Genomic DNA, 24,865 nt, shown 5'->3' on the forward strand with positions numbered 1-24,865 from the left:
ATGTCCCACCTCCTCCAACCACCACCTCACCATGTCCCACCTCCTCCAACCTCCACCTCACCATGTCCCACCTCCTCCAACCACCACCTCACCATGTCCCACCTCCTCCAACCACCACCTCACCATGTCCCACCTCCTCCAACCACCACCTCACCATGTCCCACCTCCTCCAACCACCACCTCACCTTGTCCTACCAGCATCTGGGCCTGTTTCCCTTCCTCTTCCCACCACCTCACCTTGCCCCACCTCCTCCAACCACCACCTCACCATGTCCCACCTCCTCCAACCACCACCTCACCTTGTCCTACCAGCATCTGGGCCTGTTTCCCTTCCTCTTCCCACCACCTCACCTTGCCCCACCTCCTCTCATCTCCTCCAACCACCACCTCACCTTGCCCTGCAGTATCTGGACCAGCTCCCCCCCCCCCCCCCCCCTTCCACCAACCACCAACCACCACCACACCTTGTCCTACCAGCATCCTCCAACCTCCAATTACCTTAGAGTGAGTGTGTGAGCGGGGTTTAACGCTACTTCGAACAGAATTCAAGTCATATCACAGCGTGTCAGCTGGAGGTGGGAGGAAAGCCCGAAGTGATGCAGGTGTCTGACGTTTACCACTTTGGTGACACCAACGAGAACGGGTATTATAGTGCCGACAAACTTCGAAACATAATCGAGGCAAACCGGGATTCCAAACCTAAATCAGAGGTTTCTGACGCGTCCAAGGGATGCAACTCTGGACACCGAAATGTTGCGCCTTAGACGATTAGGCCGCCTGTGTCCCCATGAAGATCCGGGTTAGAATACATCAGCAGCAACCCATGCTTTGTGTATAAGGCGACTAAGAGCATGCCATCGTATCCCAAATTCTCTTCCTTAAACATAAATCTGTTCAGCTATAGTCAGTAAACACACAAATACAGAAAGTATACATCAACGTCCGTACTTGTGATCAGTTTTGAGAGATGAAGTTCTCTCCTTACAACACAACCCGTAATGTGTAGAATTGAGCTAGATTTGCATCAGTGAGTGAGGGTCCAATGCAACTTTGATCTTTATTTCAGTCTCAGCAGCGTGTCAGTTTATGTGGGTGACGCATGTCACAGACGTTTTACTACAATAATGGTGTGTGACAAAAAGGACTAACAAGGACAGTCGTCGTGGACTCGACCTTTAAGTAATGCCAATCAAGCAATTGATCGGCAAGCGAAAAGGGGAGGCAACTCTGCACCGCGAACTTCTTGGCCTCACGTGATTGGCGTCTGTGTCTAGTTATGGTGTGGTTGTCTATCCAAACATCTGAGCATCTGTGTGTCTTCTGGCCGTTTCGACACCGATTCAGTGCAGTATGTGACCTGAAATGTACAGGCAGGCAGGGACAGACAATGGGGACAGGCAATGATATGTCCTCGCAGTCCTGTGAGATGCTACTTGACCTAGTTGCAGGGGTTACAGATCACATGCATGTGTCATTGTGGTAGATAAGGTGAAGGTCATCTTCACTGATACCGATCTGGGAACAACATTCTATTTGTACGAATATCTGTTGTATCTGCATTTGTGACCTGTGGATATATTTGAAATCATTTGCACAGAGATCTGTAATTAATATTAAGAAAATAATTCCAGATTTTCATTGAGTGAGTGAGTGAGTGAGTATGGTTTTACACCGCTTTTAGCAATATTCCAGCAATACCACGGCGTGGGACACCAGAAATGGGCTTCACAGAAATCTGTAATTAATATCAAGAAAATAATTCCAGATTTTCATGGAGTTAGTGAGTGAGTTTGTATGGTTTTACACCGCTTTAACCAATATTCCAGCTATATAACGGCTGGGGACACCAGAAATGGGCTTCACACATTGTACCCATGTCAGGAATCGAACCCGGGTCTTCGGCGTGACGAGCGAACGCTTTAACCACTAGGCTACCCGACCGCCCCTAGATTTCCATGGATTTGGAATTTGTTTAAAGGTTCATATACATGTAAAGAAGCTGCTGTGAACTCCCCAACAACGATACATCTGAACTAAAGTCACCTTGGAAACGCTACATCTGAACTGAATTCACCATGGCAACGATACATCTGAACTGGACTCACCATGGCAACGCTACATCTGAACTGAGCTCGTCCTAGAAACGATTCATATATGTGATTGATTTAAACATACGTTTGATTTGTAAAATAATATTTTGATGTACTTTTATATGCATGTACTTGTTCCATCACTAATAAGGGTTATCACCTGTCTTCACTGATAACACATCGTTACATGGATGTGATATATCAGTTACACAGGGGGCGAAGAACAGGTAGTGAGATTGTAAATCCGTACATCACATCGGCACCATACAAGGTGACCTCGTATTGACCTCGTTTTGATAAGATAACTGTGACCTTGAAGCGGCCATGTTGGAATATCAAAATAGTCCACTCATTTGAACAACGGGTATCTAACGAGTACTAGTTTAGTATCAAATATATTCATTTGACATAAATAAGCAAACGATATAAAGAATTTAGAAACTTTTATTCTTTGTATCGGAAAGTCTACCCCATTTTTCTCCACACAAAGAAATATTCAACATCCTCCCTTTCATTTAACGGGGTAGAATAGGTCTTCAGAAACCTATGCTTGCCGAATAAGGCGACTATGCTTGTCGCAAGAGGCGACTAACGGGATCGGATGGTCATGCTCACTGACTTCATTGATGCATGTCATCGTATTCCACTTGCGTGGATCGATGCTCATGATGTCAATCGCTGGATTGTTTGGTCCAGACTCGACTATTTACAGACCGTCGTCATATAGCTGGAATATTGCTGAGTGCGGCGTTAAACAACAAACAAACAAACAAAACAAACATTTTACTTAGCAAGGTACTGTATAAGTCGAAAACTGTTTTATTGCGCATTTGACAAGGCAGGACAATACGTAGGACTCATGGGCCGTTCACTGGCAGCGCTCTAACACGAGCATCGTCCCATGATCCTGTGTGTGTGCGTGAATATTGTTGAAATATGCTTTGCGTACTTGCGTTTATTTGCGTGTTTATTCTGTGTGACTGTGATGTTAACTCATTCGATACAGACCATGTTCTGGTACTGAATTTGCAAATTGTTCATATCATTCTAAAAGCAGGTGACTGTCAATTGCGCTTTGCCAGGTTGAACGCACATCGCTCGATAACAACGCGACTAGCAAACCTTCACTATAACAACGTAACTTCGTTTTATCGCGGAAGCAGCATATATCTTGACATCAATGCAATAAAGCGACTGGAACGGCTGGGCTATCGGAAGTCTATGAGGCAGATTGTTTCAACCAGATAACTATTCTTTAGCCAAAACAAAATCTCTATCAATGTTCGTAAGTATCATAACACTCAAACATCCATGGACAGTGGTGGAGCCCCGGGATCCACGAGCAGGTGGGATGGTGATGTGACACAGTGGTCACCTGACTGCTTGGAAACCTTTGGCCTCAAACTGTTTAGTTGTCTTAATGTGATAACATGATAACATATATCCCGACAATCAATATTGGTTATCAACAGCCGGCTAAACGAGCGTCGGTTTGTGGTTGGTTGGTTGGTTTGATGTTTAACGCCGCACTCAGCAATATAACAGCTCTATGACGGCGGTCTGTAAATAATCGAGTCTGGACCAGACAATCCAGTGATAGTTATCATGAGCATCGATCCACGCAATTGGGATCGATGACATGCATCAACCAAGTCAGCGAGCCTGACCACCCGATCCCGTTAGTCGCCTTTTACGACAAGCATAGTCACCTTTTACGGCAAGCATGGGTTGCTGAAGACCTATTCTACCCCGGATCTTCACGGAGGGTGTTGGTTTGTGAATGATGATGGAGCACAGTCAATGTTGCATCACATAGTCCCCATCCACACCGCTAATTCCCCAATCTCAAATACAAATACAGTAAACTACGTTTATAACGAACACGCTTATAACGAACTGACCGATATAACGAACTTATTTTTTAGTCCCGACCATTTGTTGTTTAAATGCTGTATATATGCTCTTAACGAACTACAGTTATTACGAACTGAAATTAGAGGTCCCTTCGAGTTCGTTATAACCGTAGCTTACTGTATCAGATGATATTTCATGAATATATTTGTGATCCAAATAATCGTTGTGTAGTTGAGAGTAGGTGCTGCGCATCTGTTTTACGACGACCTGTAAACAATCGAGACCAAGCAAACCAGTGGCTAATAGCATGAGCAAAGATCCAAGCCATTCTGTTACGACGCCAGTCAGTCCCACATTGTGACCCACCGATCCACATTTATATTGGCATAAAACCAAACATGGGTACTGAGGGGCAATATATTTTGTAACCCCCTAATTTAATACTAAACACAGAGTTCAGACAAACAAAAGAAATCCAATTAAGTTTGCGTTGCTCAGATACAAATACGTATGAATAATTGCAAAAAAAACCAATAGCATAACAACGCTCTGTGTAATTAATCGACTTGCGTGTATATATTTCTTTACAGATATATTTACTGATCGAAAGTTGGCACCACACATGAACTAAGCTGCAGTGGATAATATATAGTGAGTGAGTGAGTTGGGTTTAACGTCACTTTTAACAGTATTCCAGTTATATCACGGCGTGTCAGCTTAATGTGGGGGGAGAGCCCGATGTGATACAGGTTTCAGACGTTTAACACTTCGGCGAAACCCACGAGCACGGGTATGGTGAATAATATATAAAAAATTGACCGTCTATTTTTTCGTTAATTGGACATATACATGACTGTTGTAAGTTTATGATACATGTAACAGACTTGGGGTAACATCTGAACATATTATACTCAACAACAAAAGTTCCTGTGACACCACTATTTTAGTGTATTTTTCAAACAAGTAAAGTACAACATTGTATATAGTACATGTATGGAATTAAGTCACAAAAACGCAATTGCTGCAGAAAAGCATGCATTCCATGCAAAAGTTGACTTTTATGCAAGCACCATGCATTTCACTACCCAAGAATGGGTATAAAAACATGTGCGTTAACGGGATTCCATATGCATTGTTTAGCATCGTGCTGACAACAACCACTCAGAAAACAACAAAATTACGCAATTATTCAACATTACGAAATGCCACGCCTGTCCGAAAATGAGCGTCTGCGAGCCATTGGTATGCTTGAAGCAGGATCGAGTCAACGTGATGTTGCAAGACAATTTAACGTCCACAGAAACACCATTTGGTGTTTATGGCAACGTTGGCAACAGACGAATGCAGTCAGAGACCATCCTCGGAGTGGCAGGCCAAGCGTAACAAATAAACGACAAGATAACACACCTACGAAATCGATTCCAGCCAGCAACTGTGACTGCAAGAAGCATCCCTGGACTTCGACGAATATCTTCACAAACCGTACGTCGTCGCATCAGATGTGCAGGGATTGTCGCCAGAAGACCCGCCAGATGTCCCATTTTGACGGGAAACCACCGTCAAGCACGTCTACAGTGGTGCAGACAGCGTCTACGCTGGACGGCCATGCAGTAGGGACAAGTTTTCACCTCAAGTCTCGTTTTCACCTCAATCACAGCGATGGACGGATTCGAGTGTACCGACGTCGAGGTGAACGTTACGTCAATCATTGTGTCATGGAAGAAGATTGGTTCGGGGGCGGCAGCGTTATGGTATGGTGTGGGATTACAGCTAGACAGAGGATTGATAGTGGTAGAATGAACAGCGCTACCGCGGCCCTGTTGTTCTACCGTTTTTGCGTCGTCATGGCCCAGGCATTACCTTTCAAAATGACAACGCCCGGCCTCATATTGCTCGACTTGTTCAGGATTCCCTTCAACAAAACAACGTGAATGTCATCCCCTGGCCGGCTTGCTCCCCTGATCTCTCTTCAATCAACCACGTGTTCCACAGACATTCCAGGAACTTCGAAACATGCTCCAGCAGATATGGACAGATATCCCACAGGCCTTTGTGCGACGCCTGGTCCATTCCATGAGGCGAAGATGTGTTGCTTGCATCGCAACCAGAGGTGGACACACACACTATTGATTTGTAAATTGACATTTTGGCATGTTCATGTGTTTTTTTATGAAATCATGCATTTTCTGAAGTCAGTATGGCAAATTAAACCATTTAAACACTTACAGGTGTCTTTTATATGTTGCAAACAGAAATTGTTTCAGATTTGGTAAAAACATAACTTTGCATTAAATATTATGCAATGTCACAGGAACTTTTGTTGTTCAGTATATATAAATTACAAGTCTCTTGAAACAGCATTTTAAGCAGACCTATGTTAAAATAATATCTACTTATTGCTGTAAACATACCGAAATGACAGGACCTAAGGGAGTAAAAATATATTGAATACCCAAAGGAAACTACCAACACCCCATGTAGATGGTAACTTGGGAGTAAATACACAAAGGATGAAAATATATCCGGAGTCACATGGCGAGGAAGTTAGCCAACAATGGGAAACTGTCACGAGACTGAAACACATTGTGACAGTTGCACTATAAGGAAAGTATTACCACAGTTGATACATGGACAGTTTCCCTGTAGGTTTTATAAAATGTAAATATTCGTCAGTAATTTTATTATATTAAAGAGCGTAGCTTACCACAATTATATTAATTTATTTAACAATGGCAGCAACAACTTGATCTATTTAGTTGAATTATGTTTGAAGACAATCAACATATGCATTATTGACCCGTGAAGATCCCGGGTAGAATAGCTCTCCAGCAACCCATGATTGCAGTAAAAGGCGACTATGCTTGTCGTAAGAGGCGACTAACGGGATCGGGTGATCAGGCTGGCTCACATGGTTGATGCCTGTCGTTTTCCAATTGCTTGGATCGATGCTCACGATGTCAATCACTGGTTTGTCTGGTGCAGACTCGATTATTTAAAGACCGCCGTCATATAGCCGGAATATTGCTGAGTGCGGCGTTAAACAACAAACAAACAAATCAAATGCATCATTCGGGGGATAAACCTTTTCTGTGTTGTCATCTAAAACGGAACGCGTTCAACTAAGGTTCAAGTCATCACTTAAAAACAGGATAGGTTTGTCTGTGATCATGACGAAAATGCGTACCTGAAACGGACTCTTTCTCGTGCACACGTATTCCTTACAGTGATGAGGTCAGAAGTAGTTATTGCTCATTAAGCACTTTCAAATGAGTAAGATCATATTCCCGAGGCAAGAGAGTTAACTGACTTTAAAAGTCCAGTTTCCATCCTTGCCGAACTAGGCTGGAATTACTTGGCTCGATCGTAGCGCCACCAGTGGCTATTACCAGTTATGTCCCTTCTAAGCCTCTCCTATGGACCAGTCAGATTCCACCTATCGGATCATTTGCGTTTGCTTCACACTAAATGGTGGCGCCCAAGTCAGGATGATCTGATCGATAATCAAGATCTATTTTGTGATAAAACGGGTCTCGCATCGCGAAATGCATCAAATCACGTGAGCACTGATTAAAATCATGAAAATATTTGGAAAATATCTGCTGACAACGAACCCTGCAATCGATCGAAATCTGCTCGACAGTTTACAAACCGGATTTCGATTTCGGTGCACAATTTTGAATGGACTATGCACAGACTCGTTAGTCCAGCCAAAATGTAACTCCATAATACCAGCCTAGTTAAGGAAGGGTGGAAACTGGACTTTTATAGTCAGTTAACTCTCTTGCCTCGGGAAGATGTAGTAGGATGGACTAATCAAATTAGATCATCCTTCGATGTCATGGTAGAGTGTGTTTTATTGCTAATGTAGCTCGCCTTCCATGACCACTACACAAACACGCAGCACAAGAGGAAGAAGGGGATGGTGGGGTAGCCATGTGGTTAAAGCGTTCGCTCGTCATGCCGAAGACCCATGTTCGATTCCCCACATGGGTACAATGTGTGAAGCCTATTTCTGGTGTACCCCGTGTGGTATAGATGGAATGTTGCTAAAAGCGGCCAAAATAATACTCACTCACTCACTCACTCACGAAGCGACACGTACAGTGTTCAGAAACTACAACAGTTCATCTGTGTCAGATTTATCTGCGTCGCACTCACCATCCTCGTGAGCGATTCATAAACACGTCCTTTTACTGCACTATACACGTGGTGATGAATATGCAAATATATACCACCTAGCGGATGGCGTTATTAAATCGTGATAAGCCCTGAGGACGTGAAAAACAAATGAAAGGAGTATTTGTGCTTCAGTCAGAGTTGTATTTTATATGATCTGGCGTTCAGCTGTTGCTCGTAGATTATAACGACCTTATCATCCAGATGTATCTATCACGAGACTGTTTACGGTTTCAGGACCATAAAGCATATCGGCCGCATCATTAAGCCATTGAACGACGGCAAATTACAGTCAACACAAAAGGTGTCTACTTGCATCAGGTGGTACTGTAGCATGTACATAGTATTGGGTCGGAATGGTGATGTATGACTGTCCTGTTCATAAATAGAGTGAGTGAGTGAGTATGGTTTTACGCCGCTTTTAGCAATATTCCAGCAATATCACGGCGGGGACACCAGAAATGGGCTTCACACATTGTACCCATCATAAATAGATGGGTGATTGGTGTCTGAATATGGTGTATAGGATCGGTACAGATAAAGATAGACGGTCGGTGTCTGTGTGGTGTCTAGGGTTGGTACAGACAAAGATCGGGGTTTGGATTGGGTCTGATTGGGTGGGATCTGCGCTTGTGTAATGTTGTGTCTTCGTCCTTAACGAGATCCTCTATTATGGCTTTCACGTCGCATTTTCTCGTCGACCGGGATAGTTAATCCCGCCTCATGACAAAAAGTACATGCCTACACGTTAGCCTCTATCCCACTGCTTGGTGGACCCATTGTTAAAGCATTACATAATTGATTACGTCACATACACACTGCATCGTCACGCTGACGCACATTGCCGTGACATTCGTTACAAGACAACATTGCGGGCCTTCTGCGACGCAAGCACGACAGAAAGGCTGACCTAACACCTAGCCTATATAACACCTAGCCTTCCTCCTGAGCAACGTCTTTTTAAACCTGAAGCCTACACAGGGCCGCCAGCAACTACGACTTCATCAACCTCCTCACATTGGCAAGACACTTACTGGACATAGGCTGGACATAGGTCAGTAGAGACTTACATACAGTTGGTTGGTTGGTATGTTATTTAACGCCGCACTACGCAAAATTCCCGCTATATCGAGTCTGGAACAGACAATCCAGTGATAGATATCATGGGCATCGATCCACGCAATTGGGATACGATGACATGCATCAACCAAGTCAGCGAGCCTGACCACCCGATCCCGTTCGTCGCCTCTTACGGCTAGCATGGGTTGCTGGAGACCTATTCTACCCCGGATCTTCACGGGTCTACATACAGTTAATGATATTATATTCTAACAAGTGTTCTATTCGGGATTACACTTTCTCAGTAAAGTACAAATTCTAGCACTGTTTTGGGTTGAGTCCCAACCGGGATTAGTGATTAGCTGCCTTGTTCTGAGACCCTAAGTATATATATATATATATATATATATATATATATATATATATATATATATATATATATATATATATGTATATATATATATATATATATATATATAAACCATATACAGACACCGACCATCTGTTATTTGATCACTTTCTAAACGTCATTGAGTATAATATTCTATCCTGAACAGCTGGCTGGAAGGAAAAAAAACACATCATACAGCTATCGCACAATTTATACCACTCCACTGTTAATAGGGCTACTGAGACATTTCATACATACATAAATGTCCTTGTGATAAATATTTAGATTGACGTATCCTCGAATAATGAGAATACCCATACCTAAAGTTTGTTATTATTTATCATCCAAAACTGGCATCCACGTAAGATATTGCGTGAGTGACATGAAGTGAGGCGATAGCCCTACATTGAAATTAACTCACAATGCGTGGCAGAACAGCGTGACGTCGTAAGTTACCATGACGTCACAATCAAATAACTTTTTAATTTAAATTTTACACGATATACGGCTTTTTCCATTGGATGAGAGATCGGTCACATGACCGCGAAATTGACGTTCATATGTGTATTCAATTTGACTACTATCATATTCCTGGGGAAACCCTGGGAATTCCCTAGCACGAATACATACAAAAGCGTAGCCACGAGTGAAAATATCTCCTTTTACCCCGTCACGAGATAAGAGAAACATGATATTTCACGAGACATATTGAATATCCTATTTATAATACATTTTTTGTGTGTAGGTGTCAACCGGAAAATTAAATTATTTCAATAAAAACGAGACCGCTTCCGTGGTCTAGTGGTAGAGCGTCCGCCCGGAGAGCGGAAGGTCCGGGGTTCGATCCCTGGCCGCGTCATACCAAAAGACGTTAAAAGATGGTACTTGTTGTTACCCTGTCTGGCGCTCGGCATTAAGGGGCTAAAACAAGGACTGCTAGCACTATAAATCGGCATCAGTCCGGACTAGTACAAGCAGCCACACAAACACACACACGTACATGCACGTCGCTATATAAGCGCAATAACATTGCCCCATTTCACCTCACCTCACCAATAAAAACGAAAAATCTTGAAGCGTAAATTATCCCAACCTAACACACAGGGACAGTTCACCACTCCTTGTGTCTGCGACTTAAAAGTAGTTTTGTGTTTGCAAAATCTTAAACAATATAAACAAAAGTATTAAAAAAATGTAAAGGGATACGAACATTCTTTATCATGCATTTAGATATGATTATATACAAAATCAACTTTAACAAAAATAATTCCTTAAAACTTGGAGACCGCTGTTGGAAGCGAAAGAATACACGCTGGTCAAGTGACCAATAATGGCGCTTTGCGAAACGAACAGTCTCGAGTTGAATTAGAAATTTACAGTTTATAACGGAACATTTTCGAGAGAATAACAAACGACAAGAAGTGATATTAACTCCATACATGACCATATGTCATTATTTTTGCCTTGTCGGTGTAGAACTAACGTAAAGAGGAAGACAACAGTTTGTGTTCGGGCGCGACACTTACGATAAAGCGAGACAAGTGTTATGTTCACTGCTATGAAAATGTCACTTTTCTCAACTTCAGAAAACTCAGTCTTTCACACTGAAGTATATAATAAACCTGTACACTGGCCATTACTGTATATAAGATAGCTACGCTATAAATCACAAAAAAAATAGGAAGAATGAAGCGTGGTTTATTTCACCATAAAACATTGTTCGATCACAACACAATTTCTGGAGATTCGCACATGCACTCACAACTTGAGAGGGGGTGTCTGGTGAGTTGTTTCCCATAGATGTAGCTGAGCAACGCAGATAAACGTGATGACCGAACGATCGCATCCCAAAGCGGGAAGGATATGACATTCGGTATTGGGAGAAAAGGTACAGGTAATTGACGTGATGATTGTGAGAATATGCTGGAAATACCCACCTGTTCACGAAATGGACTTGTCCGACATTGCCGAAGTTGGAGTCTATTCAGAGAGTCACCATTATTTAAATACGGGTAAATCTCATAAATAAGAGACTCGTGGTAGTTGTTAATCGTACAATAAAACAATGCAGGGAGACTAAACCATGAGGGGCGCACGAGCTTGTTCTTTTCCTTAATTACAAACAGATGATAATTAGAATCTCGCTCTCGTGTCTTTTGATATCAAATATATGGATAAAAGTTTAAAACACCACTCCTTGTGTTGACACTATTCGGTATGAAGAAACACTTAGGTGAGATTTTCTATTTAACTCAGTCGCGTATCTTATAGGGACAAAAACGTTTTCCTCAGGCACGTTGAACTATTCTGAGATGAGAAGAACCTGTCAGCTACACCCAGCGTTTGTTCAGACAACACTCCGTGCATTGAAACAATCGCGCTGGTTAATAACAAAGCAATGTCCGGCAATTATACAAAGAAATCGTTAAATGCCACATGACATATGATATAAACATCATATAAATACAACAATATCACACCTTGCAGTTCAAGTAGTATCGTGACCTTGCTTATCTAACGCGTTACACTGCAATTACAAAACTTCACTGCACCGGTCGACCCGGATATTACCATAGAAGGCATCAATTGCCACGACACCGGAATATTCTTTCAGTGACTTGCTGCGCGCTTAGTGGAATGACGATGCATATCAGGAGAAACAGTCATTATGCGTTGCCTCGTATTGTGTACTAAAGATCGTGTTTGTGTATTATTGCAGTGCCAACTGTAACACCGCGTGACCGATAATTAATGCCGATACAGAAACCAGCTCCACATGTTGACCTCGTGTGATCTCCGTTATGAAACGCCCAAGGGCACATTACCCCATACCGCACACATTAAAGCCACTTAGTACCGCTATTGACCGTTGGCCGGAGAAATCTTGGAACAAATGACGGCAACAAGTGTGTAGATTTAATAAGACATATATAACGACAGGACATGACCGGGGTGTTGACAGGTCATTCCTACACGGGTACCTGGTCATGGAATCACCGGCATCTACCCTATGGAAACAAAATGGGGTAGGCACCCTTGCTATATCTCGTTATACCGGGTGGGTTTCTAGCTACCCCTCTATATCCCGTCACATGGGGTGGGGTTCTAGCCAGCCTCTATATCCCATCACATGGGGTGGGTTTATAGCTACGCCCTCTATATCCCGTCTCATGCGGTGGGTTTATAGCTACGCCCTCTATATCCCGTCACATGGGGTAGTTCCAGCTACCCCTCTATATCCCGTCACATGGGGTGGGAATCTAGCGCCCCCTCTATATCGCGTCACATGGGGTGGTGTTCTAGCTACTCCTCTATATCCCTCTATATATCTAGCAACACTAGACAACACCGAATACCTACAGAAAGTAAGGACCGTGGGAACACAAACAATTAAATGTTTCAAAGTGCAAACTTCTGCACAAAATACAACACATTTACATTTACACAACAGCATTACCAAAGGTCATGACGTAATTTAACCCAGGTCAGCGGATCGGCAAGCAGTTCCATGTGAAATATACAACCCAAGCTGCGGAACTCCTGTAACTTTTGTTTGCTTGTTTCTTGTTTAACGCCGCACTCAGCAATATTCCAGCTATATGACGGCGGTCTGAATATAATCGAGTATGGACCAGACAGTCCAGTAATTGACATCATGACCACCGATCCACACCATTGGGAAACGATGACATGCATCAACCAAGTCAGCGATCCTGACCACCCGATCCCGTTAGTCGCCTCCTACAACAAGCATAGTCGCCTTTTACGGCAAGTATGGGTTGGTGAAGACCTATTCTACCCCGGATCTTCATGGGTCTGTAACTTTTGTTGGACAGCATTGTCGGTCTCTCCGTGTTTTTTGTTTAGTCATTTCTCATGCACATTCTCTCGGGAACTCAACATGGTTGGTAACTACATACTGTACTGTACTGTACTGTACTGTACTGTACTCTATTGTAATGTGGGCTTTAAAAGAGATAGTCATTGTTAGAAAAAGAAGAATTAAACACTCAGATATGAATTTCATATAAACATATGTGGCAAAATATGTGTAATTAAGCATGTGACTTCCATGACTTCCATGAGTGATAGTCTCGGCAGGCCTGGGGGTAGCTGTCATGCAGGGAATACCGCTGACCATGACGGTACATCAATGTCACTGATGGCTCACGTTCCTTCACATGTGATCTATGACGTCATAATAGGTACAGTGCTTATGCAACTGAAACAAGTTATACCCCTGTGTCATGGTGTGAAAATAATGTATGCCTGGTCACATCACGTCATGTGTTATATTGCGACGTCATAATAGTTAATAATAATGTGATAATGTGAGGCGAAGTTGGGTTTAACGCCACGCTCAAGATTATTGCACTTATATGACATATATACTGTTGTGTGCTGTACAAGGGGGAGCTGTGTGTACTAATCCGGACTAATGTCGGTTAATAGAGATTCATCACTGCGATACCATGCCGCAGTTTAACAAGGATACGATAATACCCCACTCTTGTTTTATACCCCTAATGCCGAGCGCCAGGCAGAGTAACAACAAGTACAATCTTTAAACCTCTTTTGGTATGACGTGGCCGGAGATCGAACCACCGAATTCCGCTATCCGGGCTGACACCAAACCACGGACGCGGTCAATGTGATCATAAAATTGAGATAGGTGATAATCCTTAGTATTGGTTCAGAGGAGAGGAAGTATTTGGTCTCATGACGTCAAATCTCATGTAGCTAGTGCTATGTCTCTCCATTTGCATTCATTCCGCTGTGCAGAGTTGTGTCCCTTGGCTACGCCAGAAACCTATGATGGTTCGAATCCAGGTTCGCCCCGATTATGTTTCTAGGTTTGTCAGCACCACATCCGTGCTCGTGGGTTTCACCGAAGTGGTAAACGTCTAAGACTTGCATCTTCGGGCTTTTTATTTGAAATGTGAATAAAGATTTATTTTTTTTAAATTAAAATCTTCGGGCTTTCCTCCCACAAGAAGCTGACACGCCGTGATATAACAGGAATATTGTTAAAAGCGGCGCTAAACCAAACTCACTCACTCACTTGTTCGTGTAGAAAATAGGTCTTCAGCAACCCATGCTTGTCGTAAGAGGCGACTAAAGGGATCGGGTGGTCAGTCTCGCTGACTTGGTTGATGCATGTCATCGTATCCCAATTGCGTAGATCGGTGCTCTAATGTCAATCACTGGATTGTCTGGTTCAGACTGGATAATTTACAGACCGCCGTCGTATAGCAGTGTGTGCGGCGTTAACCAACCAACAAACAAACAAACAAATCTTGTTCGTGTGACCTGTTCTATACTGTGTACAATGTGTGTATCCATACTTCACTCCAACAGCTGCTGTCAGCTGAAGGCTTATCAGTACGCTAGACTAACCACATCGAGTGTTATGTACAATAGTTGTCCCTGACATGTCTAAACATCTATCAGTCTAACCAATGCAGTGTATACAGTCTAGTCACGATCCGTACACGCTCTGTGCTCATCCAATGAAACACCGGTAACCAGAGCGGAACCGTTTTCTAAAGAAGATAAAACAAACAATTGGAATGATCTCGAATTTTGGCTTAATAACTATCGTTCACAAAGAAATAAATTGACGAACTATCTTATTTGTTTTGGTTGTAACTATTTAATACTCTAATCAATCATATACCTTTATTGGGAAAAGGCATATCCATGTATGTTGAATCAAAGGAATCAAACCGAGCATAGATATGAACATGAATATATATATCCATTTGTACTGAGAATGTCCTATGTACGTTATGTAGATTTGTCGTTTTGGGTTTTTTGTTCAACGCCGCACAATATGCCAGATATGACGGTAGCCTGTACAAAATGGAATCTGTACCAGACAATCCAGTGATTGATACGAGCATCGACCCACGTTACGATGAAACCAAAGTTACGGAGTCCAAAATCGTATATATTGATAATTATACTCAAATAACACCTGCATGTGGCGATTGGTGTGTGGATTTCTGTGCGATTTATTTGAATTGTATATTTACCAATCTTAAGAATACATGTTTCAGCAAATCTGCAATTCATACCGTCGGTGGATTTTCCTTTAATCAAATACACCCAGCACGTGACATTGAGTTAACGCCACCTCCTCAACAGGGCCTCAAGTAACCCGGATGCTCTATGACGTCACCGTATTGTTGTGACCCAGCGCTCTGCTATAAAAGCGGGGTCGCGCGCAGTGTTCAGCAGATGTTTGTCTTGCTGCGTCAGTGAACGTACGGGCAAAATCGACGCTATCAAAAGCACTTCTTCAACACCCATTTAATCTCATTTATTCCCAGTTGTCAGTCCGAGAATCTAGCAAGATGGCCCAAACTCAACCCCGCCAGAACTTCCACTGCGAGAGCGAAGCCGGCATCAACCGCCAGATCAATATGGAGCTGTACGCCAGCTATACCTACCAGTCAATTGTAAGTATATAATGCGCATTAATGGCTGGACTGTTTCCGATGTTAATCCAGGGTAATTTGGGCAGGACTACTGTTGTTTTGCCAAGAGCTGTATTTCGAACCCATATTTAAACTTGATGACATTCACTGATTCAGATCCATGGTATGGCATACCTGTGACACGTTGTATATTGGAACATGAATTTGCGTGATTGTGCATATATAAGCGACTGTTGATAATTCGTAAATGGTATGGCGTTAGCGATTTTACATTTGATGATTGGAGGTAGTTGACAGACTGTCGGGAGGAAGTTGTTGGGACGAGGATGTGTAAAACTTGCTGATAGTGTGTCGATCTTTGCAGGAACACTTTTAGATGACTAAAATGTTGACACGTATACAAACATATCCTGACAAAATGTGATACGTCCGGCATATTTCTGGTCAAGTCCTATTGACTGACAAATAGTTTACGAAACTGAACCCGGTGATACGAGGTGATATGTTTACAACCTTTAGAGAAGGGGGGAAGGTCACTGATCACGTGATCAAGCTTGTTCCCCTCACGAGGCAGAACACGTGACTTTCCATGATCGCGCAAAATATGAGGTAGTGCCGTTGTGTACGTGTTTTGCATTCTTTTGTATTCGTGTACACGATTTTCACGGATCAATGACTACTGAAAATACAATATACTCGTGACGCACAGAAACGTCATTCGTGCTGTATCCTCTTACTAAATAGATAAATATAATAATTCTATATCAGTTATTGAAATGTCCCAGGTGAGAATGGTCAGCCTGTTACTGGAGGAAGAATGAATCACCACATTGCGTTGCGCCCATGGTCGTGTTTAGCTCTGGTAAAAAAAAAAAATCGGTTGACGCAGTGACAGGGATGATTCATAGCGTGATGAGCTGGAACACATCCTCGTCGTCATCAGTTCTCTAACACGTCTCCTAACACACTGTTTCACACATCACACACATAACACATTATCGCACACATCACCTCCTCAAACGATGTCTCCAAACTACTGGGCACATAATATATTTATACTGCAGTTATCCAGGTACTAGTATCTGCTAAAATGTGGTTTTATTTGTTCCTCGACCAGTGGATCCGTCCGTTTCCATTCAGTCCAGTTATCATTCTCAACTCCCTGGGGAGTATACAACCCAAGCTTCTAAGGGGCGCAAGAAGGTTTTTACATCCACCTCACATATCGGGTACCCATTCCCTGCTGGGTGAACAGAGTCGCATATGAACTGTCCTCATACATTATCGCCCATATCACACACATCACCTTATCACACACTATCTCATATATCACACATATGACACACAGCACACACTATCTCACATATGACCTCACACAGTATATCGCATATCACAAACCACATCCTCACTCACCATCACCAATAGGGTATTATGCCATGATAATGGACCGCCCAATATAGCAGAACTATGTTATGCCTCAACTCCAACAGCTGGTCACACATGCATACAACGACTCCTGTACTAACTAACAAGATGGACGGTCTGTTATCGCGGCGTGAAGACCAAGTCAGGATGAATACGAACTACATCGTGACCTACATCAATACATCAAACCAGATCACTGAGCTACGTTAATATCTTCAGTCAGTAGGTGTGGCAGACGGTGTATAAAATACGTAATCTGGTCAGGTCGATAGACAGATCTTCTCTCCTGTAATCAGAGCGTGGGCAGGCTTGCTGACTTGGTTGAAACATGTCATCGTATCCTAATTGCTTGGATCGATGCTCATGATGTCAATCACTGGATTGTCTGGTCCAGACTCGATTATTTACAGACCGACGCCATATAGCTGGAATATTGCTGAGTGCGGCGTTCAACAACAAACAATCAATCAATCAATGTAACCGGTGTTCGAATTATCGACAAAGTGTCATAATAGGTAAACAATTCCGTATGATCGAAAGATCTATAAGTTTACCGTATGAACTATGGCACCACATAGATCCACATAATCCTTCAGCTGAGATCTAATCCTTACCAACGTGTGCGTCTCACTGGAAGAAAAGAAACATTCAATCGCTGAGAACGCGGCGGACGGGCTTTCAAATCACCATTTATTGTCCACACAAATAGCTTATTGACAGTTTGGAAACTTTCCAAACGTCGAAGACTCCGGGAGTCTAATTTAAGTTTGGCCATATAAAGTGTTGTCATCTCTTGAAAGATTTATTACTTTCATTCAGAAAAGTCTCCCAAGATGTTCGTGCTCGCAAAGTAAACAATGATCAATAATAAACAGCCACCCTCGGAAAAAAGGGTCAGTAATTAATCTCGGAAACACAGAGCAACCAGACAATGTTCCAACTGTGTCGTCGAGTTGGGAAACGTATAGTAGCCATTGTTAGTCCTATTTTTGTATATGGTTATATGGATGAGCGTGCAACCAGTATCAAAACCCTACTGCCTGTCCCTATTCCCACCCCACACGGACTTGCGTCACAAGCGATACGCTTATCGTTTCCTTCACAACTGGGAATACGGGAGACGAAAGCTTGTTTAATCCCTGAGATTCCATATAAGGACATTATGCCATAAATTTAGCATCCTTATTCCGACATTTCCGTGTCTAGGTCTTTGGCAAATATATTGTGAGGTAATTACGGATGAACATCTGTATGTACGCCAAGCAGCAGATCTAACTGCCCATCACGCCCCGTACTCGTGACTTGACTCACAGCCTCGTTCTGGGCAGGTCTGCTATCTAGCCGCCGCCATTGTTGTAATCGTTAATACATATACATATAGGTGTGGTTCCTCGAAAAAGGCATAACGTTGGCTATTATATCCGAAAATAATAAGAACATATCAGCAAATAAATGTCTCAGTCGTATTCTTAGCTATTATTCACTGAATTAGAGTCACAGTTCACAGGATACACCATGCATATGTTGAGTAATATCATTAAGCTTAAGTAGGCAGCATGACTCCCTATAGTTGTTTGAAAAAGCATACGACCTCTTCACACAGCAATGTGATGATACGTACGTAGATGGCGAACCCAAGGCTGTACGTGTACGAAGTGAACTTTCCACAAATATATCCACAAAGGATACTTTTGATGCGGACGTAATCTGGTACACAATGGCTTGTAATGATATGTGGTGCGCCTGTCGTGCATATACATGCATTATACACATTGTGTAATTGCCCCCAAGGATATGTCAGTCAAAATTACGTATACCAGACCGTGACAGAAATATTGCCGTCCTAATAAACCCAGAAGTTACTTATCAAGTGCACTCTAAAAATAGACTGGATGACGAATCCGCCTTGTGTTTGCAGCTGAACTGATATCTCAGTCGACCCGACTCAAGATAACCGTTGTGCGTTGGTTCCTGAATGTGGGTCAACGTGTACCCAAGCTCGCTTGAACCAGTGGTTATTTAACGTGTGGTTGTCGATTGAGTAAGACACCGCGAACAGGAGAGCTTTGCATTTTGTTGCTGTGCTGAAGGTTGAGATGTTCCCCCGAGAACACCCTTTTTGTTTGTTTGTTGTTTAACGCCACATTCAGCAATGTGCTCACTATATGACGGCGGTCCTTAAATAGTCGAGTCTGGACCAGACAATCCAGTGATTGACATCATGAGAATCGATCCATGCATTTGGGATACTGATGACATGCATCAAGTCAGCGAGCTTGACCACTCATTCCCGTCAGTCGCCTCTCACGACAAGCATGGGTTGCTGAAGACCTCTTCTAACCCATATCTTCATGGGTCAAGAACACCCTGCCAGAACATAGACACGTTCTACGTTCCTAAAATAAATTTTGATATTCACTAGTCATTGTTATATATTCCCCAGGCGTGTTTATATTCTAGAGGGGTGTCTCTATATCCCCTAGGCATATGTCTAGTATTCCATACACATTTACAATATTCCCTAGGCGGGTCTACATTCAGTAGACATTGTTCTGTATGTCCCTTGACTTTGTTCTATTTTTCTAGTGCGTGTATTCCCAAAACGCGTGTCTATATTCCTCTCAAGAGGAGTTCCAAATTGCAAATAGGTCTATATTTGTTCGACACGTTTCCGTATTCCTTTAAGTCATCACACGTGTTTCCAACCCCTGTTTGCTGATAACGCAGACACAGTGTGTGATGGTTGTGTTTTCTGTTACAGGGGTTCTACTTCGAGCGCGATGACGTTGCTCTGCCTGGCTTCAGCAAGTACTTCAAGAAGGCATCCGAGGAGGAGCGAGAGCATGCCGAGAAGCTGATGAAGTACCAGAACACCAGGGGAGGTCGCATCGTCCTGCAGGACATCAAGGTGAGGGGACCAGGACAGTATTATCCTGGGATAGGGGGTTCGGATGGTATGCACTCTATGGGGATAAGCTTGCAAGGGCAGACTGAGGGTGTTAAGGTTATGTTGTATTTAGGCTGGCTGTATTGGGTTACTACAGGGAGTATATTATTTGTCGAGGGGCGTGAGCTGTTTGTTTGTAGCAGTACTAACAATTTGTTTCCGTATTCTGCAGAAGCCTGATAAATGTATGTATGCAGCAGTACTAATAGTTTATTTCTGTTCTGCAGAAGCCTGACCGGGATGAGTGGGGCACAGCGCTGGAATCCATGCAGGTGGCTCTCTCCCTGGAGAAGAACGTCAACCAGTCCTTGCTGGACCTCCACGCTGTGGCCAGCAAACACAACGACGCGCAGGTGAGGAGGCAGTCACGCCTTTACTTTCGTCAAATCACCATCGGTGTTTGTTCTCTAGTGTAAGACAGAGAAGACTGTCGAGAACTATTTAGAGCCCTGTATGAATTGAATATGTGAATGTGGATATGTAACTGCTTGTTTGGTTAGGGTGGAATAGGTCTTCTGCAACCCATGCTTGCCCTAAAAGGCGACTGTGGCTGTTGTAAGAGGGTACTAACGGGATCGGGTGGTCAGGCTCGCTGACTTGGTTGATGCACGTCATCGTATCTGAATTGTGTGGATGCTTATGATGTCAATCACCGGATTGTCTGGTCCAGACTCTATTATTTACATACTGCCGTCATATAGCTGGAATATCGCTGTGTGGGGCGTTATACAACGAACAAACAAAACCAACCACTAACATCTTCCCTTCTCCCACAGATGTGCGACTTCCTGGAGAGCGAGTACCTGGAGGAGCAGGTGAAGGCCATCAAGGAGATCTCGGACCACATCACCAACCTGAAGCGGGTTGGGGCTGGCCTGGGTGAATACATGTACGACAAGGAGTCCATGGAGTAGTCCCCAACCGTCACGTGGGCATAGTCGCACGTGACCGCACCCAGTCAGCCCATGTAATGCAGTAAACATCTCTGCTTGTAATACTGGGGCCGCGAGGCCGTCCTTTGATTTCATTCATATTATCGTTGATGAACGTTTTGTTTCTGTTGAACACTTTTATATGTTTTGTTTGGGCTGACATAACCTGAAAAAAACACAATTTAAATAAAAGGGTCAAGTGCATCGAAGACTGTATCTTGTTGTCATTTGTAAAGGCTGTCATGGTGTCCAATAACTTTAATCTTCTGGTATCGACCAGGGAACCACTGAACCGGATTCTAGAATTCCGATTAATGTTTCAATTATTTCACGAACTTGATAGAGAATGTTATACATAGTTCTTATATGTGGGAGAATTGGAGAACACACACTACAGCAGTCCCACAGTCAACCAGCAAACACATTGGTGCCAGGCAAACAGCATCCATAGTAGCCCCATGGTCAAACAACAACTACAGTTGTCTCACAGTCAAACAGCATTAGAAATATCTGCCCAATCAAACATGTCTCCATCGTTACTGCCCCGACCCGACTCCAGCCATCCGATAGTAAACATGCACCCGTTGTTCCTCTCCAGTAACGTCACAAAACGTCCACACGCCTCAGACAAGTACAATTGTGGGGATTCAGAGAGAAGTCCTTTCTCCATTGGTGTGACCTTAAATACGTATATCCGGTAACGGCATCGGACTTTGCCCGACGTCTTGTGTTGAGATAAGTCAGTATTTAGTTCATCTCTAGCGTTTTCCGGTAAATCATTCAATGGTACCACCTGATCACATCAGCGGCCATTACCTTCAGTTGCCTCCTTCAATTGTACCGGCAAAGTACAAACTCTGTACATTTGGTAGTTGATATATATGTAATTGCAAAAAGTGAAGGTATACGACATAGCCTGGTGTGATGGGGGGTGGGGGTGTGTGAGGTGTATTACAAAACAAGATCCTCCAAGTAGGGGACATTTTCTGCTAACCTCCCGTTACGAAGCACTGCCGAAATTATACAATGAATCTTTGGAGACCAGTATTCTGATTCCAATGATCGCGTCCAGTGACTAATTCTGTAAATGCCCTCAAAAACTTCTCTTGATATATGCCGAGTGCACTTATTTCTCCATGCCGAATCGCTTCGTGCGCGTACGAGGCCGCTGATGGCGCCTTAATAGTAAAAGGGAGATAATTCATACTGGACAATCATACATACCGCTTTACATATACGTACATTCCAAGAACAACTCGAGTCAACATGGGATTCTGTATTGTCGTGTCAACATAATGAAAACAAATGCAGGTAAAACACTCCCAAATCAGTATATACATTATACAGAAAATTACCCTTGTCGTTACCCGACGAACAACGACTAAATAATTGCATTGCGAAATTCAGCAACATTCACACAGCCTTGCATCAGGCGCCACTCACGACGAATTGTCTCCCCCTATCACAAAGCTTCCAGGCATCATTGCCAAAGTACATTATGACGTCAGAAAAGAAGAGTCGTGTACCAGAGAAATACACGCTGCAATGGGTGCTTCGTACTCCCTAGTGAACACTCTTGGAATAACGGTTAGGGTATATGCGCAAGAGGAAATTATTGTCTCGTATTTAAGAGGGTAAGGCATCGTCGGAGAAATTGAGAATAAAAAGCAAATATTCACGGCATAAAAGTAATCGCCATTGTTCCCTGAAAAATATTAGACTCAACCGATGCCACGTTCTTCGTCACTTCCGCTATTACAAAACAATTCAAGTTGACGGATACGGTTTCGAATTAAATATATCGAGCTTCGTTCGAAACCAGGAATTGTAAACACACAGGTTATCTCCTGGATTGACTTCTTCTCGATATCTTTTTGATTCACGAATTTTCTCTAATTCATTAAATGATATATCCATACCATGATCGCACCTCCTCTAAGGTAGGGGCATTCATATTATTAGTTGTGGTGTCTTCAGTTGCCGTATACGGTGTCATATTTGGTTAGCAGAAAAATATTGGGCGAGGCGTGTCATCTAAAGGCGTGTCATCGAGGCGTGACACAGTATACGGTAACTGAAGACACCATAACAAATTTATAATGCAGAAAAGTTTACGCTCTCTGGTATCAATATCGCACGTGTCATGTCAAAATGAAAACTGGACACTTACAACCGTACGTTGGCGGGAAGGGTCAAAGGGAGATAACTCTTCAAACCTTAGAGGTTTTAACTATAATCTTTAGCAATAAAGCCACGAACGCCAATCACAATTAATGAGAGTAAAACATAAAACAGTGTAAAATGACGAAATTCGGTACCAGAATTTTCCATGTGAAATATGTGAGGTGAGTGTTCTAAAATCAAAGTTGGCGGTTACTGACGGTATACGGTCTCATATTAGGTCAGTATCAACCATTTTGGATTTTTACTGACGGGGCTCATGTGGGGTCAGTAGATTTGCTATCTGATCGGTCAGTCTCACTTTGAGGCATAATAAAGCTTTTTATGGCTCAGATCAACAACACAAGTTCTACTCGGAGGAAAAGGTAGGTTTGAATGTCAGTAAAATTGGTTATAAATCAAACATAGTGGTGTCACTGTCTGTCATTAAAACCGTAGTGTGTGAGTACAGTCGAGGGGTGTGCATTAAAAGGTTATAATAAAGTGTGGCTGTGGTGACGATCAAAACATTGCTTACACATTATTTCTTAACGAAAACAATACGATCAATCACTGACGAGATGCTAATGATCGGCGATCATACGCCAATTCAAAATATTGGCAGAAGTAGTTGCTCCGGTCTCAGTGATCGCCAGTCGGTCGCAAAGGAAATCAGTCGCCAAGAGGTTGCATCGCGGTCGCATCGTCTGTGTGATTGTAGCTTAAGAGGCGACTAACAGGATCGGTTGGTCAGGCTGCTAACTTTGTTGATTCATGTCATCGTACTTTGTAGATTGATGTTTATGATGTCAATCATTGGATTGTCTGGTCCAGACTCGATTATTAACAGATGTTACTGAGTGTGATGTTAAACAAACAAAGAGGAAATAACAACATAGAACTATCGACGGCTGCACTAGCTCGAAAGGGGCTCTTTATACGGCGTTCTGGGGTTCAACACATAAAACAAAAACAAAAACACTGTGGAAAATATGGAGGTTTTTTTATCAAATTATTATCTTCCGAATGAGAGTTGGAAAACTGAAGTACGAGTACGATTTTGAGCTATGAGTTTTCCCCTTGTGAGGTGAATTGTCAAAATGCACACGGATCCATAACTGTCTCCAAATTCTTCCCAAACTTTCGATGTTGATACCCATTCTTGTTGATGGCATTTGAATGATTCTAGAAACAACGTCGAAGTGAACCGTTCAATTAATGGTCATTTCCAATGATTTGTATTTCACTCAGATTGACAATATCATTTTGATTGCCATCAATGTAAAGCGCACGTACAATCTCAAAATTCATCGGCGAAAATGTTTGTTTGTTTCATTTGTTTATTGTTTTACGCCACACTCAGCAATATTCCAGCTATATGACGGCGGTCT

General features: G+C 42.8%; 2 protein-coding genes across 2 annotated transcripts; both read left to right on the top strand.

The window, feature by feature from the left end:
- LOC139475571 (uncharacterized) lies at window positions 1–516 on the top strand. The gene has a single exon (XM_071258762.1). It carries the CDS (start codon window positions 1–3, stop codon window positions 514–516), a length of 516 nt encoding a protein of 171 aa, XP_071114863.1.
- Window positions 517–15,812: 15,296 nt separating this feature from the next.
- Window positions 15,813–21,523, top strand: LOC139475834 (soma ferritin-like). Its single transcript, XM_071259034.1, has 4 exons — window positions 15,813–16,031; window positions 20,197–20,343; window positions 20,610–20,735; window positions 21,159–21,523. Exons 1-4 carry the CDS (start codon window positions 15,927–15,929, stop codon window positions 21,294–21,296), a joined length of 516 nt encoding a protein of 171 aa, XP_071115135.1. The 5' UTR covers window positions 15,813–15,926; the 3' UTR covers window positions 21,297–21,523.
- The last annotated feature ends 3,342 nt before the right edge of the window (window positions 21,524–24,865 follow it).

Source organism: Haliotis cracherodii, unplaced genomic scaffold (assembly GCF_022045235.1).
Source record: "Haliotis cracherodii isolate W230 unplaced genomic scaffold, xgHalCrac1.p SCAF_3, whole genome shotgun sequence".
NCBI lineage: Eukaryota > Metazoa > Mollusca > Gastropoda > Lepetellida > Haliotidae > Haliotis > Haliotis cracherodii.